This window comes from Amyelois transitella, chromosome 28 (genome assembly GCF_032362555.1).
Source record: "Amyelois transitella isolate CPQ chromosome 28, ilAmyTran1.1, whole genome shotgun sequence".
NCBI classification, from domain to species: domain Eukaryota; kingdom Metazoa; phylum Arthropoda; class Insecta; order Lepidoptera; family Pyralidae; genus Amyelois; species Amyelois transitella.
The window spans coordinates 5,141,223-5,160,646 of NC_083531.1; the positions used below are offsets into that span (position 1 = coordinate 5,141,223).

Consider the following 19,424-nt stretch of genomic DNA (forward strand, 5'->3'; position numbering starts at 1 on the left):
TTAATTGGTTAAAATAGAATAAAATCATGACAAAAAGCTGAGAAAACACTTATATACGCACTATCTACTTCAGTAGGTTTAAGTTTTAGTAAATAAACATATTCTATTGCACAGTATTAGAATATGGGGTATCGACTTTAATTATAATAATTCTGAAGGTAGTTTTAAAAAGATATCTGTCACTGTCACACTTGCTGTCTGACATTGACAGACACTAAGGGCACGGCAGCGAGTCCCCGACTTTGTAGATCTGTCAGACTCATTGTCATTGCCATTCTCCTGTGTCAATATCAGCTGATTTAGCGTTTTGTTTACGGCAGATATTTTACTTGTATTAACCATTTATCAATTTCGATACTAAGTTTTCTTTATTTAAATACCCACGGCGAAAAAATAGTTAAAAATGAATTTCAACAACGCCGTATCACTCGTCTGAAAGAACTTGTTCAACTATCTGTAAATCTAGCACAGTAGATTGAGACTTTACTATTAAATAGCAATTAATTTACAGGTGTACGTTAGATCTTTCACATTTAATGTCTGTTACTTCCTTGAGAGATTATGAAAACGTATTTAATATAATTTGAAGTAAATCATTGCGTGTGAACGAACACATAATATTTTGTAAGTCTTATGTTTATTAAGTAAGAATCGAGTCTGCTTCAGATATTAGTATAAATTAAAATGTCTTAGACAGATAAGACACTCATTGGTTCACCGTTTAGTTCCTTCCTTGATATGCACATAGCGTATTTATCTACAACAGCTTCCTCTCTCCTTCTCGCCCCCGCGTGTTAGCCTGCACTAGGTCTCGCTGTCGTCATCCGACACGGCCCTAGGGTCCGCTTTCCGTCATTCCGACGAGCGACACTCCCGCTATGCGCATTAGAAAATTAAGCTCAGATAAATTATTACATAGATATAGTGCTGATTAATGCCACAATTTTCATCTCTTTCTTTTCACTAAATTCGTCTCTTTCTCTTTACCTTACAAAGAAAGGTAAAAAGTATCATTTCGTCAGTTACTAGTGTCCACTTGTCACAAATAATACAGTATCGACGGTCTCTCCTGAAATGTATCTGTGCACCGGCTTTTAATTCCATGACTTATAAATAAAACGTTTGTTTATCCTTCTTAATAGGTAATTAGTTTCCGGCTGGCTCTTGCTACAGTCGCAGGGATCTTCGGGATTTATTTTTGTATAATAAGTACCTAAGTGTACAATAGGTCATTTTAGAAGGTGTAAAAACATTCTGCTTAAATTATCTTTGGTTTTGGTCTCAACTTGGTTGGGGTCAGCCTTCGACCGAGATCCTAGAGTGGGCAGTCAGATAATTTAAGATACGGTTTTTGTCTGAATTCGTTTAATTTACGTTTTTTTTAAATTAAGGTATTTAACGGCCTATCTGCAGCGGAAGCGATAATTCGGTCTCCACCGCCACCAAAGCGAAAATATTCCGCCAGGATACGAGTAGGTGTTATGCCTGAAAGAATGTGGTTGAGAAAATGTTGTGTCGGAGATTTTATACAGGGTGACATTTAAAACAACTGCATCCTTTTAAACATATACTATACCCATGCTTCTGAGCCGTTTGAGCCTATTTTTACTTAAATTAAACGTCATCATTTTCACATTTAAAAAACTTTCAAAAACTACGTCACACGCTTTATTAAAGACCAATACTACAAAAAGAAATTAAAACTTAACATGTAAATAAATGTCTGAAAAATAAACTATTTTTCTAGTATCAAGATCAATTAAAGTACAGGGTTGGCGAGATCGCTCAGCTGAATGAATTGTGTCGTTGACCTCTGAATCTTACGCGTCTCTTTTCCGCCGGCCGGGGTGATATGACGTATTCAGTGGATTTTGATACTTTTATTTTTTTTCGTACTTTCTGAAATATGAACCGACCTTTTTCTTTTAACGTTTTTAAATATCCTTTAGATGAGTACACTTAACAGTTAAATTTATGCAGTTGAATTAAAAGTCACCCTGTATATGCTCCATTCCGTGAAATCTTTGCTTGCGCGATTTAGGCCTTTCACTGCCATTGGCTGATAGTATCGCGTGATTGGCTGTTGTTACTTTTGTGGCGTAGAGATGTCGCCACATATTCATAGTAAGTCCACAAACCCAACTATCGATAGTTGAGTAAACCCGTGGAAGTGGACTAGGTATCGGTCGGCAACACTAAACAGGGACATGGAGAAGAGAGAAGTTAAAACCAGATTGGAAAGATCAATATTTATTATCTGCACTTACACTTTATGAAGGTAATGGGGTCGTGAGAGTCGGCGAGCAGCCCGCTTAGAGATAACACGACCTTACCTTAGGGCTCGTGCAGCGTGCGGCCGACTAGCGACCAGCGACTGATTTACGGTTCTGAAGGAGGTTCACGTGATTTCATACATCGTTAACGATAGAAAATATGCCAGATACCAATGAAACAATCTCGGTTACAGATGCGGTTGTAAGTTTGTTTGTTGTTTGTTAGTTTGTTTGTCATCCGTTTCTCCAGTGAGTAACTCAAATTGCAACATTGTAAATTTGAATTGACTTTGAGGAAGTCTTGACTAAATCATTTATTATGTAATCCGATATTTTGTAGCCGCAGCCGCCAATCATTATCTTATGACATTCGAATCAAAAAGTCAGTTTATCTATTCGAGAACCACGATGTACAGACATACAAACAGACAGCCAACATCCAACTTCCCATGGTTTTTTGTCCATAGATCGTTGCTAAAATCACCAGCATTTCTACTTTTGAACACCCACCTTTTAAATATACCTATATTATAGTTTAATTTCCGTGCGTTGTAGCTAGCTGCAATACATAGTATAGCTAAGTCTGTGACGGCCTTAAAACGCAAGTCTGGCAACACAGACTGGTGTGAAGCGCAGGTCGTATAAATGTTCGCTAGTCGTCGGTCGGTGGCACACTGCACAATTCCTTAGGGACGCAGTGCTGGCAAAAAGAAGGACGTCCGCCGTCGCAAGTCTCTTTATATAAGGGTGAGGCGCAGGACTGACACAGACACGACGTCACAAGTTCCTTTCTTGTATCGTCAACCCGAGCGCAGGATGCGCCTGTGATTACGGTCTAAAAGTGAGTCAGTGAGGCAATGAGTCGTAACAGTGCCTAGTCCTGCGCCGTCCTTCACATTAGCCCTTATTTGAAGATTTCAGTTTGCGGCGTCATCTCCCATTCCACATCCACACTAATAATAAAGAGGAGAGATTTGTATTTTTGTATGTTTGTGTGGAATTAACTCAAAAACTACTGGTCCGATTTTGATAAAATTTGGCACAGATATAGAATAGACCTTCAAAAGTGACATAGGCATAAATTTGTTTTTACTCTTTGTTTATTTAAAAAAAAACACAAAAATATGTCCACCCGTGCGAAGCCGGGGCGGGCCGCTAGTCACTTATAAAGTGTAATACATAAATAAAAAATAAATAGAGCCACAGTTTATCAATTGCCTGTATGTTCTAAGGTGGATTGTTAAATTACTTTACTTGATCTAAATTTTATGACACGCATCACATTCATAGGTTTTCTATACAAATATGATTTAAATGATGTGACAATAAAGTGCTCTTCATATTAAATCGACATTGGGTCACATTCATAAGGTTTTTCGCCAGTGTGAGTTCTCCTGTGATTTGTTAAAGCACCCTTCTGAACAAATCCGCGTTGACACACGTCACATTCATAAGGTTTTTCGCCAGTGTGAGTTCTCCTGTGATTTGTTAAATTACTCTTCTGAACAAATCGACGTTGACACACGTCACATTCATAAGATTTGTCGCCAGTGTGAGTTTTCCTGTGATTTGTTAAATTACTCTTCTGAACAAATCGACATTGACACACGTCACATTCATAAGGTTTTTCACCAGTATGAGTTCTAATGTGTCTTTTTAACTTACTCCTCTCATTAAATCTGCGTTGACACACGTCACATTCATTAGGCTTTTCGCCAGTGTGAGTTCTATAATGTCTGTCATATACTGATTTAAATTTAAAACGTCTGTCACAGACATCACATTGGAGTGGACCCTGACCACTCCGTGACCTTGACTCTCGTCGAGACTCGCGCTGTGTCCTGTTGGTTGTACTTCTTGCACCTGGTTGCCGTTTGTCAGCTCCCGATGTGTCAGCTGACGCAGTATCTGTGATAAATCAGCCGACTTGAGAAGAAAGCATAGGTTAAACATAAATAAATACAAATATTAAAACATACTTCACAATCAAACAACAAAATGCTAAAATTCTTTGAAATTGTTTGTTTAATTTAGACGGTTTTCCTCCCCTGGCTTTAGTCGAGGTTGCATCCTCATCACTCTGGAGAGGGGCCCGGGGTATGCCTTTGACCAAGGACCCTAGATTAGGTGAGTCAGGTTTTTACACGAAGCGACTCCCATCTGACCTCCGCAATCTGAATATGTAGGTTTCCTCACGATGTTTTCCCTTACCGTAAACGCATCGGCTAGTATTTAAACTAATGTACATAACTTTGACAATAGTCATTGGTACACGGCCGAGGTAAAGGTGCCGTCATAATATTCAATATTCACGTCATGGATGTTCAGAAATGACACGTGTGGTGGCTGCGGGATGGACAATGTGGGTATGTGGACATATGCCCAACAATATGCCAGGCACAATGCAGCTCACAAATCAAATGTTATGTAGCTATTGCGCTTTATTTAAACTTACCAAATTGTTCATCCTTTCTTACGATATAAGACCGCGAATACGCAAACATAGCTAGAACCCCAAAACCGGGCAGAGATCCGCCCTGACCAACAGCGCCGTCCATCATAAATAGTTATCTGCAAACATATAAATTATATAAATATGTATGTAGTGTCAAACAACTCAGACAGGTTGTAAGTACTTATATAGGATGAAATATACACCTACCTCCAAAACCCCTTAATCGTGAAAATTAGTTGGGAGGTCACCACTTAAACACGTAACAAATGTGTTCAGTTCCTAAAACCTGATAAACGCGGGCGAGTGCGGAGGCCTAGATGAACGTACCTTGACCAAAACAGGAAGTCCTGGTCCAGACGAAAAGTCTATAACTACGAGCTTTAATTAAGAGTTAGGAATGTGGGTGAAGCGAAAGAAGTGTACAGGGATCGTGGTAAGAGGAAGAAAGATGTAGTTTCTGATTTCCTCTCGGGGAAAGAGACGTGATTTTATGTATTTACGTACCTACTACGCTTTATCCACTAAGCAACTTGGTACTGTTGCAGTACGCCACTCAAACCACACAGAATAGCGGTTAATTAATATTAGCCACTATCTTTATCGTTCACTTCGTTCACACGTTCGTTGGGAAAACTGTTACCTGACTGTGTAATTAGATATTTAGTAGTAAGAATTTAATTTAGTTGGTCAAAATAGAATAAAATCATGACAAAAAGCCGAGAAAACACTTATATACGCACTATCTACTTCAGTAGGGTTTAGTTTTAGTAAATAAACATATTCTTTTCCAAAGTATTAGAGTATAGGGTATCGACTTAAATTTTAATAATTTTGAAGGTAGTTTTAAGTTATCTGTCACTGTCACGCTTGCTGTCTGACATTGACAGACACTAAGGGCACGGCAGCGTGTCCCCGACTTTGTAGATCTGTCAGACTCATTGTCATTGCCATTCTCCTGTGTCAATATCAGCTGATTGCTGATTTAGCGTTTTATTTACGGCAGATATTTTACTAGTATTAACCATTTATCAATTTCGATACTAAGTTTTCTCTATTTAAGTACCGACGGCGCAAAAAATGGTAATTATGGATTTTAACAACGCCGTATCACTCGTCTGTAATAACTAGTTCGACAATCTGTGAATCTTGCGCAGTGGATTGAGACATTACTATTAAATAGCAATTAATTTACAGGTGTACGTTAGATCTTGAAGTAATTCAATGGAGATTACGATGTTCAAGATGTACATTCAAAATTCTGTTCCTTACTTGAGGGTTTATAAAAACGTAATTAGGTATTTAAGATAATTTGAAGTAAATTATTGCATGTGAACGAACACATAATATTTCGTAAGTCGTAAATTACCAATGAAGTAAGAATAGAGTCTGCCACAGATATAAGTATAAATTGAAATGTCTTGGACAGATAGGACACTCATTGGTTCACCTTTTAGTTTTCCCCTTTATATGCGTCTCGCTGTCGTCATTCCAAAATACAAATGTATAGCACAATTAGCGGACTTAATGCTTAAAGCATTATCTACCAGTCAACCATTGGGTATGACAGAGAACTTTAAGTGTGGGTTCAAACTAAATAAATATATTTATACCTACACAAAATATAAAATAAAATAATTATAATAAACATAGATACTACAATAAAGAAACAATATACATAAATTAATAAGTGCAGCGATTACCGAAATGAGTGAAAAGGCAGAAAGGTATCAAATACCCACGCGACTGAAGAGAAACCCGTATACCCGTGATTTGAAACTAGCACGACTTGGGGATGCCCTGATGGACTCGGGAAGTGAATTCCAAAGCATAACAGCCATATCGGCGAAGGAATTGGAGGCAAAACCTGTACGGTGAAAAGGGGTAGCAAGAGCTAACTTATTTGAAGAACGTAGAATTCTTTCGAGAGTGGAACTTAATAGTGGGAAGTCTTTTTTATGATAGTCCTGGGGCAAGCTGATTATTGAGAATGTTATAGAGCTGACATCTTTATTATTTTTATATCTTTTATACCTGTGTACTACAATAAATATTTTTGAATTTGAATTTTGAATTTGAAATTTGAATTTGACATAAAATGTGAAGACTTCTTCGGTTACGGAGAGACATTTTAGCCGAGAACGATATTCAGAAATATGATCGTATTTCCGAAGGCAGAATATAAACCTGATACAATTGTTAAGAAGACGTTCTAATTTGTTGAGATTAGTTATTGTTATTATTACTATTATTGACTGATAGAGATAGATAGATAGATAAACTCTTTATTGCACCATAAGAGAAAACATACAAAACAACACAAAGCAGATATACATGGTACAAAGGCGGACTTATCGCTAAAGCAATCTCTTCCAGTCAACCTTTGGGTGGAAGGAAACCAAACAGGAGATCGGCGTTGGCGCAGAGTAAGATAAATAAATGTTTGAACATAATAAAATACATACAGAATATATATCTATGTATATATAATACATATAAATACATACAAATACGCATAAATAGATAATAATAACATATACTTAGGATAGAGTAGAAAGATAATGAGACCTAACGAGAGTAGCGAGATTGACTGTTGTCACTTTTGTGACGTAGAGATGTCGCCACATATTCATTGTTGGTCCACAAACCCAACTATCGATAGTTGAGTAAACCCGTGGAAGTGGACTAGGTATCGGTCGGCAACACTAAACAGGGAGATGGAGAAGAGAGAAGTTAAAACCAGATTGGAAAGATCAATATTTATTATCTGCACTTACACTTTATGAAGGTAATGGGGTCGTGAGAGTCGGCGAGCAGCCCGCTTAGAGATAACACGACCTTACCTTAGGGCTCGTGCAGCGTGCGGCCGACTAGCGACCAGCGACTGAGTTACGGTTCTGAAGGAGGTTCACGTGATTTTATACATCGTTAACGATAGAAATTATGCCAGATACCAACGAAGCAATCTCAGCTATAGATGCGGTTGTAAGTTTGTTTGTTGTTTGTTAGTTTGTTTGTCATCAGTTTTTCCAGTGAACTAACTCAAATTGCAACATTGTAAATTTGAATTGACTTTGAGGGAGTCTTGACTAAATAATTTATTATATAATCCGATATTTTGTAGCTGCAGCCGCCAATCATTATCTTATGACATTCGAATCAAAAAGTCAGATTATCTATTCGAGAACCACGATGTACAGACATACAAACAAACAGTCAACATCCAACTTCCTGTAGTTTTTGTCAATAGATCGTTGCATTTCCGCTATTAAATACCCACCATTAAAATTTATATAAAAGTTTCATTTCCGTGTGTGGTAGCTAGCTGCAATATATAGTATAGCTAAGTCTGTGACGGTCTTAAATCGCAAGTCTGGCAACACAGACTGGTGTGCAGCGCAGGTCGTATGAATGTTCGCTAGTCGTCGGTCGGTGGCACACTGCAGTTCGCCGTTTAATTACACAAGTTCAATCCAGTCTGTCCGAATCGGTCAGACTGAGGTCGGCCGAAGTCCGCTGCACGCTGCACAAATCCTTAGGGAAAAAGAAGGACGTCCGCCGTCGCGAGTCTCTTCATATAAGGGTGAGGCGCAGGACTGACACAGACACGACGTCACAAGTTCCTTTCTTGTATCGTCAACCCGAGCGCAGGATGTGCCTGTGATTACGGTCTTATAATGAGTCAGTGAGGCAATGACACGAAGTAAATTCCGCCTCGCGACGTTGTAACAGTGCCAAGTCCTGCGCCGTCCTTCACATAAGCCCAAATAAAATTTCAGTTGGCAACTATATCTCCCATTCATAATTATAAATTGTAATACATAAATAATAAATAAATAGAGCCACAGTTTTTCAATTGCCTGTATGATCTAAGATGGACTGTGAAATTACTATTCTGAGTTCATAATTAATGACACAGATTCATAGATTTATAAACCAGTATGATTTCTACGGTGTTTAGTTAAATATCTCTTCACCTTAAATCGACGTTGACACACGTCACATTCATAAGGTTTTTCACCAGTATGAGTTCTAAGGTGTCTTTTTAACTTACTCCTCTCATTAAATCTGAGTTGACACACGTCACATTTATAAGGTTTTTCACCAGTATGAGTTCTAAGGTGTCTTTTTAACTTACTCCTCTCATTAAATCTGCGTTGACACACGTCACATTCATAAGGTTTTTCACCAGTATGAGTTCTAAGGTGTCTTTTTAACTTACTCCTCTCATTAAATCTGAGTTGACACACATCACATTTATAAGGTTTTTCACCAGTATGAGTTCTAAGGTGTCTTTTTAACTTACTCCTCTCATTAAATCCGCGTTGACACACGTCACATTCATAAGGTTTTTCACCAGTATGAGTTCTAAGGTGTCTTTTTAACTTACTCCTCTCATTAAATCTGCGTTGACACACGTCACATTCATAAGGTTTTTCGCCAGTGTGAGTTCTCCTGTGTTTTGTTAAATCACTCTTCTGAACAAATCGATGTTGACACACGTCACATTCATAAGGTTTTTCACCAATATGAGTTCTAACGTGTCTTTTTAAACTACTCCTCGTATTAAATCTGCGGTGAGACACGTTACATTCATAAGGTTTTGCGCCAGTGTGAGTTCTACGGTGTTTTAATAAATTACTCTTTACATTAAATCGACGTTGACACACGTCACATTCATAAGGTTTTTCACCAGTATGAGTTCTAAGGTGTCTTTTTAACTTACTCCTCTCATTAAATCTGCGTTGACACACGTAACATTCATAAGGTTTTTCGCCAGTGTGAGTTCTATAATGTCGGTCAAAATCTGATTTAAATTTAAAACGTCTATCACAAACATCACATTGGAGTGGACCCTGACCACTCCGTGACGCTGACTCTCGTCGAGACTCGCGCTGTGTCCTGTTGGTTGTACTTCCTGCACCTGGTTGCCGTTTGTCAGCTCCCGATGTGTCAGCTGACGCAGTATCTGTGATTAATCAGCCGACTTGAGAAGAAAGCATAGGTTAAACATAAATAAATACAAATATTAAAACCTACTTCAAATTCAAACAACAAAATGCTAAAATTCTTTGAACATATTTTATTTAATTTAGACGGTTTTCTTCCCCTGGCTTTAGTCGAGGTTGCATCCTCATCACTCTGGAGAGGGGCCCGAGCTATGTCTTTCACCATGGACCCTAGATTGGGTGAGTCAGGTTTTTACACGAAGCGACTCCAAATCAAATCAAATCATCTTTATTGTGGTACACATGTTTTACATAGATCTTAAATATATAATAATAAATGTTTCAATGTGTCCTATTCTTAACAGAACGTACAATATAGGTATAGCTGTTATTGTGGATCTAATTCATAAATTAATATTAGAAATTAAAATTATAATAAGTTCTTCAAATAATCCATAATAATAGCATTAAGATTCATTAAGTATTCAATTAAATTAGTCAACATTTAAGTGAAGAATATAAAAATAAAAAATTGTTCAAAGAAAATTACTCACATTAAAAAAAAAATTATCTGTCAAAAATTCTTTTATACTATACTAACATTTGTCAATCAGGATATTCTTTAATTTGGTTTTAAAAGGGTTATTATTAAGGTCTTTTAAAGAGTCAGGCAACTTATTATATAACTAGAGGCCGCCCGCGACTTCGTCCGCATGGAAACCCTATCAATCCCGCGGGAACTCCGGGATAAAAAGTAGATTATATATATTATTCTGGGTCTTCAGCTACCTACATATCAAATTTCATCATAATCGGTTCAGTAGTTTTTGCGTAAAGAGTAACAAACATCCATACTGACATACTCACAAACTTTCGCATCTATAATATTAGTAGGATTTATTTGAATTTACATCAATTACATAGCTGTCATTTGCGTTTTGTTATTCCAAGTCTGATTCTTTTTTTTATACCACGTTTTACAGTGACTGACGTTTCATGTCAAGTCACACGGGAACGCTGTCGAACGGGATAAAAAGTATCCTATGTCCGTCTCCTGGCTCTAAGCTACCTCCCTACCATTTTTTAACCAAATCTGTTCTGCCGATCTTGAGTTATAAGTGGTGTAACTAACACGACTTTCTTTTATATATATATATATAATAATATAATATATAATATAATAAATAATAATAATATAGATATAGATTTTGGACCCAAGACATAAACAGTTCGACTATATCCATCCTCCCACTGACCCCCGCGACCTTTGCAGGTAAACCTAATATCTAGTAGCCTCATTGTGTAGGTTTCCTCACGATGTTTTCCTTCACCGTAAACGCATCGGCTAGTATTCAAACTAATGTACTTTTAAAACTTGTAAATTTGTAAATAGTCATTGGTACACGGCCGAGGTAAAGGTGCCGTCATAGTATTCAATATTCACGTCATGGATGTTCAGAAATGACACGTGTGGTGGCTGCGGGATGGACAATGTGGGTATGTGGACATATGCCCAACAATATGCCAGGCACAATGCAGCTCACAAATCAAATGTTATGTGGCTATTGCGCTTTATTTAAACTTACCACATTGTTCATCCTTTATTACAATATAATGCGGCGGATAGGCAAAGATAGATAGATCCCCACAGCCGGGCAGAGATCCGCCCTGACCAACAGCACCGTCCATCACTGATAGTTATCTGCAAGCATATAAATTATAATATATCTATGTAGTGTCAAACAACTCGGGCAGGTTGTAAATACTTATGTAGGTTGATATACATACCTACCCCCAAAACCCCTTACTCGTGAAAATTATTTGGGAGGTCACCACTTAAACACGTAACAAATGTGTTCAGTTCCTAAAATCTGATAAACGCGGTCGAGTGGGAAGGCCTAGATGAACGTCCCTTGACCAAAACAGGAAGTCTTGGTCCAGGTGAAAAATTAAGAGTTATGAATGTGGGTGAAGCGAAAGACACTACATACTTTGACTTTTACTAAGTAAGTACTATAATGTTAATCATGCTGAGTACACTTGTTTTTGGTTTTACAACTGGCCATGTTTCTATTTCTATTGTTTATATTTATATTAAGTTTTGTTGTAAAACTGTTTTGTGTACCTAATAAATAAATAAAAAAATAAAGAAAGAAGTGTACAGGGATCGTGGTAAGAGGAAGAAAGATGTAGTTTCTGCCTTCCTCTCTGGGAAAGAGACGTGATTTTATGTATTTACGTACCTACTACGCTTTATCCACTAAGCAACTTGGTACTGTTGCAGTACGCCACTATAACCACACAAAATAGCGATTAATTAATATTAGACACTATCTTCATCGTTCACTTCGTCCACACGTTCGTTGGGAAATCTGTTACCTGACTGTGTAATTAGATATTTAGTGGTAGGAATTTAATTTAGTTGGTTAAAATAGAGTAAAATCATGACAAAAAGCTGAGAAAACACTTATATACGCACTATCTACTTCAGTAGGTTTTAGTTTTAGTAACATATTCTATTCTACAGTATTAGAATATCGGGTATCGACTTAAATAATAATAATAATTTTGAAGGTAGTTTTAAAAAGATATCTGTCACTGTCACACTTGCTGTCTGACATTGACAGACACTAAGCGACTTTGTAGATCTGTCAGACTCATTGTCATTGCCATTCTCTCTTGTGTCAATATCATTTGATTGCTGATTTAGTGATCTGTTTACGGCAGATATTTTACCTGTATTTACCATTTACCAATTTCGATAAGAAGTTTTCTTTATTTAAGTACACACGGCGAAAACATAGTTAATTATGAATTTCAACAACGCTGTATCACTCGTCTGTAAGAACTTGTTCAACTATCTGTGAATCTAGCACAGTGGATTGAGACATTACTATTAAATAGAAATTAATTTACACCCACGTACACCTGGTACGTTAGATCTTGAAATAATACAATGGAGATTACAATTCAAATTCAAAAATTCAAAATTCATTTATTCCTTAAAAATATGTGTACATAGAGGTGGTCAATAAAATATGGTGTCAAACATACTTTGCCATCTGAGGCGTAGGAAATAACATTATGTCAAATATAAATTAATATAGTTCACACATTGTCAATTAATAATATTTTGTACAGTTGACCTATAGGAACTCCTTAACGCTATAATTACATTCCTTCAGTAAATATTCATGAACTGCATTTTTGAATCTTCGGTATGGCAAACATTTTATTGCTTCAGGTAACTTATTATAAAGCTTTATACACATTCCGTAACAATTATTGAAATACATTTTTGTCCGTGGTACGTGACCGTGTACTAGTCTATCTCCACGTCTTGTGTTACGGGGATATATGTCAGATGCCTTCTGAAAAAGTGACAAATTCAGTTTAACAAATTTCACTATCTCTAAAATATATATACATGGCAGTGGAAGTATTTTAAATTTTTGAAAAAGAGGTTTACATGATATAAATGGAGCCACTCCTGCAATGGCTCTAACACATTTTTTTTGTACAAGAAAGGCTTTGTTGATGTCGACATTGTTTCCCCATACAATAACACCGTATCTAAGCACCGACTCAACATAACCATAGTACGCAAAAAGAGTACATTCCAGAGAAGCTATTTTCCGCAATCTGGATAAGACATATACATATTTATTTAGTTTGCAGCAGATGTTGTTAATATGTGTTTTCCAATTAAAATTGTCGTCAATAGTAATACCTAAGAATGTTAAAATATTAGCCTGATTTAAAAGTTGTCCGTCATACTCTATATTTATTTCTTTATTTCTATTCAAACCTTTATTAAAATGCATATAGTTTGTTTTACTTAAATTAACAGAAAGATTATTTTCACTTAGCCACTTTATGACATCCTTTACGGCCATGTTTACTTCATGTTCATGTTCTGCCGATGTCTTTTCATTACCTTTTATTATTAATGAGATGTCATCAGCAAACAAAATAATTTTATGTTTTATTATACCTGGAAGATCATTAATAAAAATTATGAAGAGAAGTGGACCTAAGACACTTCCTTGAGGTACCCCAAATTTATTCGTTCTATAATATGATCTACATTGCTGCTTTACTTTTTCATCATTTATATATTCTATCTCAACACATTGTTGCCTATTTTTCAAATACGTTTGTAGCCAATTTAAAGTGTTTCCCCTAATACCATATTTTTCTAATTTGTGAAGTAATAGATCATGTGGTACCATGTCAAAAGCCTTTGACATATCAAAAAAGAATACAGTAGTTTTCATTTGTATGTCAATATTATAAATGGTATCACTTACTAATTCAAAAACAGCAACAATGTTCAAGATGTACATTCAAAATTCTGTTACTTACTTGAGGGTTTATAAAAACGTAATTACGTATTTAAGATAATTTGAAGTAAATTATTGCGTGTGAACGAACACATAAACGCAATAGGTTTCGGAAATAAACGGAAAAAACAAATTCCGCTGGAGTGACGCTGTTGCGGCTTGTTGTGTTCCGGTGTTAAATGGAAGCGCTAAGAAGTTCACTGAAAGCTGCATTTAGGTCGCCTTGGTATACTTAGCCGTGCTGTGCCGTGTGGTTTCCGGCACCAATACAAAAAAGAACTGGTCTACTCCATCTCTTTCCCATGGGTGTCGTAAAAGACGACTAAAGGATAGGCTTACAAACTTGGGATTCTTTTTAAGGCGATGTGTTAGCAACTTGTCACTATTTGAATCTCAATTCTATTTGTTGGCTCTGTCTACCCCGCAAGGGATATAGACGTGATCATATGTTTGTATGTATGGTATTCTTAACAGATATAATAAGTTTCAGGAAAGTTCGTTCACGCATCTATCAGTTATTTCAGTCAAAGAGTCAGCACGACTGTACGGTAAACAAGAGTATAAAGACATGCCCATTTAAGAATGTCGTTGAAATGTATGAATCCGTCGCTTTTTTGTGCCAATTCGAATTTGGTCGGTTAGCTAGTAATTTAGGTTGTTTCGTTTTTTGTATATATCTAGATAAATGCGCATCATCTGGAGCTGATATTTTTAGGACATGTATTTCCAAGTAAGCATTAATTTGTTATGTGTACATAAGTATATATCTTTGGTTGAATAGTTTCTTTGCATCGGATATGACATTATTCGATTTCAGTCAAAGTGAAATTACTGATTGATGCGTGAACTACCTTTCCTGAAACTTATTATATTTGTTAAGAATACCAAGGCGACCTAAATGCAGCTTTCAGTGAGCTACTTAGAGCTTCCATTTAAGCTCTAGAAGGTTTTATCAATTACTTCTAGCATTTCCGATTACTCCTAAACAGTAGATATTTTTGACAATATAATTAATTCACAAATTAGCACTAATTGAGCACTAATTACCTGTGTTTAAGTAACGGTCGCACATTCAATGGTTTTCGAGATACAGCTTTCTGCAAAACGTGACTCCATCAGGAAACTAAACAACTCTAAAACCCTATGACGCACAAATTCAATTTTTGCTGCACTTTTTTGCTGAAATATAAGCTATCAGCTGATATTCATTACTTGCTTCTCCGGCCCCAGCAAGAAGAATCTTCCTGCTGGAACAGCGTTACTCAAGCAGAATTTGTTTCTTCCGTTTTTTTCCGAAACGGTTATGTGCACAAATTGTATATTTCGCGCACATTTACACGAGATAATGCTATAATTATTTAGAGGGAGGAGGGAGAGGAGGGTCTAGAACTGGGAGGAAGGAGGGTCTGGAGTCACGCTCACGAAGTGGACTAGGTATCGGTCGGCAACACTAAACAGGGACATGGAGAAGAGAGAAGTTAAAACCAGATTGGAAAGATCAATATTTATTATCTGCACTTACACTTTATGAAGGTAATGGGGTCGTGAGAGTCGGCGAGCAGCCCGCTTAGAGATAACACGACCTTACCTTAGGGCTCGTGCAGCGTGCGGCCGACTAGCGACCAGCGACTGATTTACGGTTCTGAAGGAGGTTCACGTGATTTCATACATCGTTAACGATAGAAATTATGCCAGATACCAATGAAACAATCTCAGTTATAGTTGCGGTAGTAAGTTAGTTTGTTTGTTAGTTTGTTTGTCTTCAGTTTTCCCAGTGAACTAACGTTTGTAAATTTGAATTGAATTTGAGAGAGCCTTGACTAAATAATTCATTATGTAATCCGATATTTTGTAGCTGCAGCCGCCAGTCTTTATCTTATGACATTCAAACAAAAAATCAGTTTATCTATTCGAGGACCACGATGAACAGACAAACAAACAGTCAACATCCAACTTCCCGTGGTTTTATGTCAATAGATCGTTGCTAAAGTCACCCGCATTTCCGCTATTAAACACACAACATTAAAATATATATTATAGTTTCATTTCCGTGTGTGGTAGCTAGCTACAATATATAGTATAGCTAAGTCTGTGACGGCCTTAAATCGCAAGTCTGGCAACACAGACTGGTGTGCAGCGCAGGTCGTATGAATGTTCGCTAGTCGTCGGTCGGTGGCACACTGCAGTTCGCCGTTTAATTACACAAGTTCACTCCAGTCTGTCCGAATCGGTCAGACTGAGGTCGGCCGAAGTCCGCGGCACGCTGCACAAATCCTTAGGGACGCAGTGCTGGCAAAAAGAAGGACGTCCGCCGTCGCGAGTCTCTTTATATAAGGGTGAGGCGCAGGACTGACACAGACACGACGTCACAAGTTCCTTTCTTGTATCGTCAACCCGAGCGCAGGATGCGCCTGTGATTACGGTCTAAAAGTGAGTCAGTGAGGCAATGAGTCGTAACAGTGCCTAGTCCTGCGCCGTCTCAAACTCAAAATATTTATTGCATAACCTTCACATAAACCCAAATAAAATTTTAGTTGGCAACTATGTCTCCCATTCATAATTATAAATTGTAATACATAAATAATAAATAAATAGAGCCACAGTTTATCAATTGCCTGTATGTTCTAAGATGGATTGTTAAATTACTCTTCTGACTTAAATTTTATGACACGCATCACATTCATGGGTTATACCAGTATGAGTTCTAAGGTGTTTATTTAAAGTACCCCTCTGATTAAATCGACGTTGACACAATTCACATTCATAAGGTTTTTCACCAGTATGAGTTCTCCTGTGATTTGTTAAATTACTCTTTCTATTAAATCGACGTTGACACACGTCACATTCATAAGGTTTTTCACCAGTATGAGTTCTAAGGTGTCTTTTTAACGTACTCCTCTCATTAAATCTGCGTTGACAAACGTCACATTCATAAGGTTTTTCGCCAGTGTGAGTTCTACGGTGTCTTGTTAAATCACTCTTCTGAACAAATCGACTTTGACACACGTCACATTCATAAGGTTTTTCGCCAGTGTGAGTTCTGTAATGTATGTCAAAATTTGATTTAAATTTAAAACGTCTATCACAAATATCACACTGGAGTGGGCCCTGACCACTCCGTGACGTTGACTCTCGTCGAGACTCGCGCTGTGTCCTGTTGGTTGTATTTCCTGCACCTGGTTGCCGTTTGTCAGCTCCCGATGTGTCAGCTGACGCAGTATCTGTGATTAATTAGCCGACTTCAGAAGAAAGAATAATTTAAAAATAAATAAATACAAATATTAAAACATACTTCAAATTCAAACAACAAAATGCTAAAATTCTTTTAATTTGTTTGTTTAATTTAGACGGTTTTCATCACCTGGCTTTAGTCGAGGTTGCATCCTCATCACTCTGGAGAGGAGCCCGGGGTATGCCTTTGACCAAGGACCCTAGATTAGGTGAGTCAGGTTTTACACGAAGCGACTCCCATCTGACCTCCGCAATCTGAATGTGTAGGTTTCCTCACGATGTTTTCCCTCACCGTAAACGCATCGGCCTGTAATCAAACTAATGTACATAACTTTGAAAATAGTCATTGGTACACGGCCGAGGTAAAGGTGCCGTCATAATCTATACTTATAATAAATCTGTAGAGAGGTCAATTCTGTACATGGAATATATTTTCAAAATAACTATCAGGGGGTGATTAGTGATCGATACTGATGCCAAAAATGCAATCAGTAAAATTTTTGTCTGTCTGTCTGTCTGTCTGTATGTTCTTTTCTTTATAGAAACAAAAACTACTTGACGGATTTTAACGAAACTTGGTACAGTTATTTTTCATACTTCTGAGCAGGTTATAGTATACTTTTCATTACGCTACAATCACTAGGAGCAGAGCAGTGAAAGGAAATGTTGGAAAAACGGGAGAAGTTACTTGATTTTTTAAGCTTCCGTCGCGTGTGCAGCCTTAATAGTTTCAGCTACAGCGAAACCATGTATAACGGAAATATTCTGCATAAAATTATTAAAAAAATATCCCACGACAGCATAAGTCTATCTTTTATGATTGATTCACAATAACACGTGTAATTCCTAATAGCTTAGCAGTTCGGAGATTTCTGATTATATTTCTTTACTCTGGCGTTTATAATACCAATAACACTCACACTCATTCTTAATTTTAAAAATTAATATAAGTACCTATTCAATAAATAAGAATCATCGAAATTGGTATAGAAACACCAAACTTATACATGAAATGAAATAGGCTAACAAACCATCGCGCGTAAATACTGAATCATGCTACGCGTATAAGGATTATTTCAAACACATCATCTCTACATAGAATAAAACAAAGTCGCTTTCGCTGTCCCATGTCCCTTTGTATGCTTAAATCTTTAAAATTACACACCGGATTTTGATGCGGTTTTCAATAGAGTGATTCAAGAGGAAGATTTATATGTATAATTACATCCATTAAATAGTGGAGAAATACTGTTATTTTTGAGGTTTCTAATGTGATGTCGTTAATTATCATATTATTTTACGCTTACATTGCAAACGCAGGCTGAACCCTACGAGATTTATCCAAATAATGTACTGATCATTTGTACACATTAAAAAAGTCTACAGAAAACTGCGCGATGGTATAATTATGTCTATCTCTGATAGATATCCCACGATAAAAATATTTTGTCATTTACTTTTTACGACAAATAATGGCAAATGAAGCGATTTTAACCAATTTAGCATTAATCCTTATCCAATTAAATGACTTAAATAAATTGTTGATTTAATATACATAGATCTATATGGTCCTTTACAGCACAAGATTTAAATTAATATTTCGAAGATATTACAGATTTACTGCGGCGGTACTGTCCGACTTCTGTAGTGTATTTAGTATCAGCATTGCACCCGTGCGAAGCTGGGGCGGGTCGCTAGTATTCAATATTCACGTCACGGATGTTCAGAAATGACACGTGTGGTGGCTGCGGGATGGACAATGTGGGTATGTGGACATATGCCCAACAATATGCCAGGAACAATGCAGCTCACAAATCAAATGTTATGTGGCTATTGCGCTTTATTTAAACTTACCAACGTCAAAGCCGGGCAGAGGTCCGCCCTGACCAACACCGTCCATCACTAAACGTTGTCTGCAAGCATATAAATTATAATATATGTATGTATTGTCAAACAACTCGGGCAGGTGGTAAGTACTTATGTAGGTTGATATACACACGTACCTCCAAAACCCCTTAATCGTAAAAATTATTTGGGAGGTCACCACTTAAACACGTAACAAATGTGTTCAGTTCCTAAAACCTGATAAACGCGGTCGAGTGGGAAGGCCTAGATGAACGTCCCTTGACCAAAACAAGAAGTCTTGGTCCAGGTGAAAAATTAAGAGTTATGAATG

At 37.0% G+C, this 19,424-nt stretch overlaps 1 protein-coding gene across 1 annotated transcript; it reads right to left on the bottom strand.

Moving 5' to 3' along the window:
* Positions 1 to 3,615: 3,615 nt before the first annotated feature.
* On the bottom strand, positions 3,616 to 19,148 carry LOC132903585 (zinc finger protein 84-like). Its single transcript, XM_060952175.1, has 4 exons — positions 19,103 to 19,148; positions 8,703 to 9,694; positions 4,051 to 4,199; positions 3,616 to 4,009 (listed from the first exon to the last, which is right to left on the bottom strand). Exons 1-4 carry the CDS (start codon positions 19,146 to 19,148, stop codon positions 3,616 to 3,618), a joined length of 1,581 nt encoding a protein of 526 aa, XP_060808158.1.
* Positions 19,149 to 19,424: the final 276 nt, after the last annotated feature.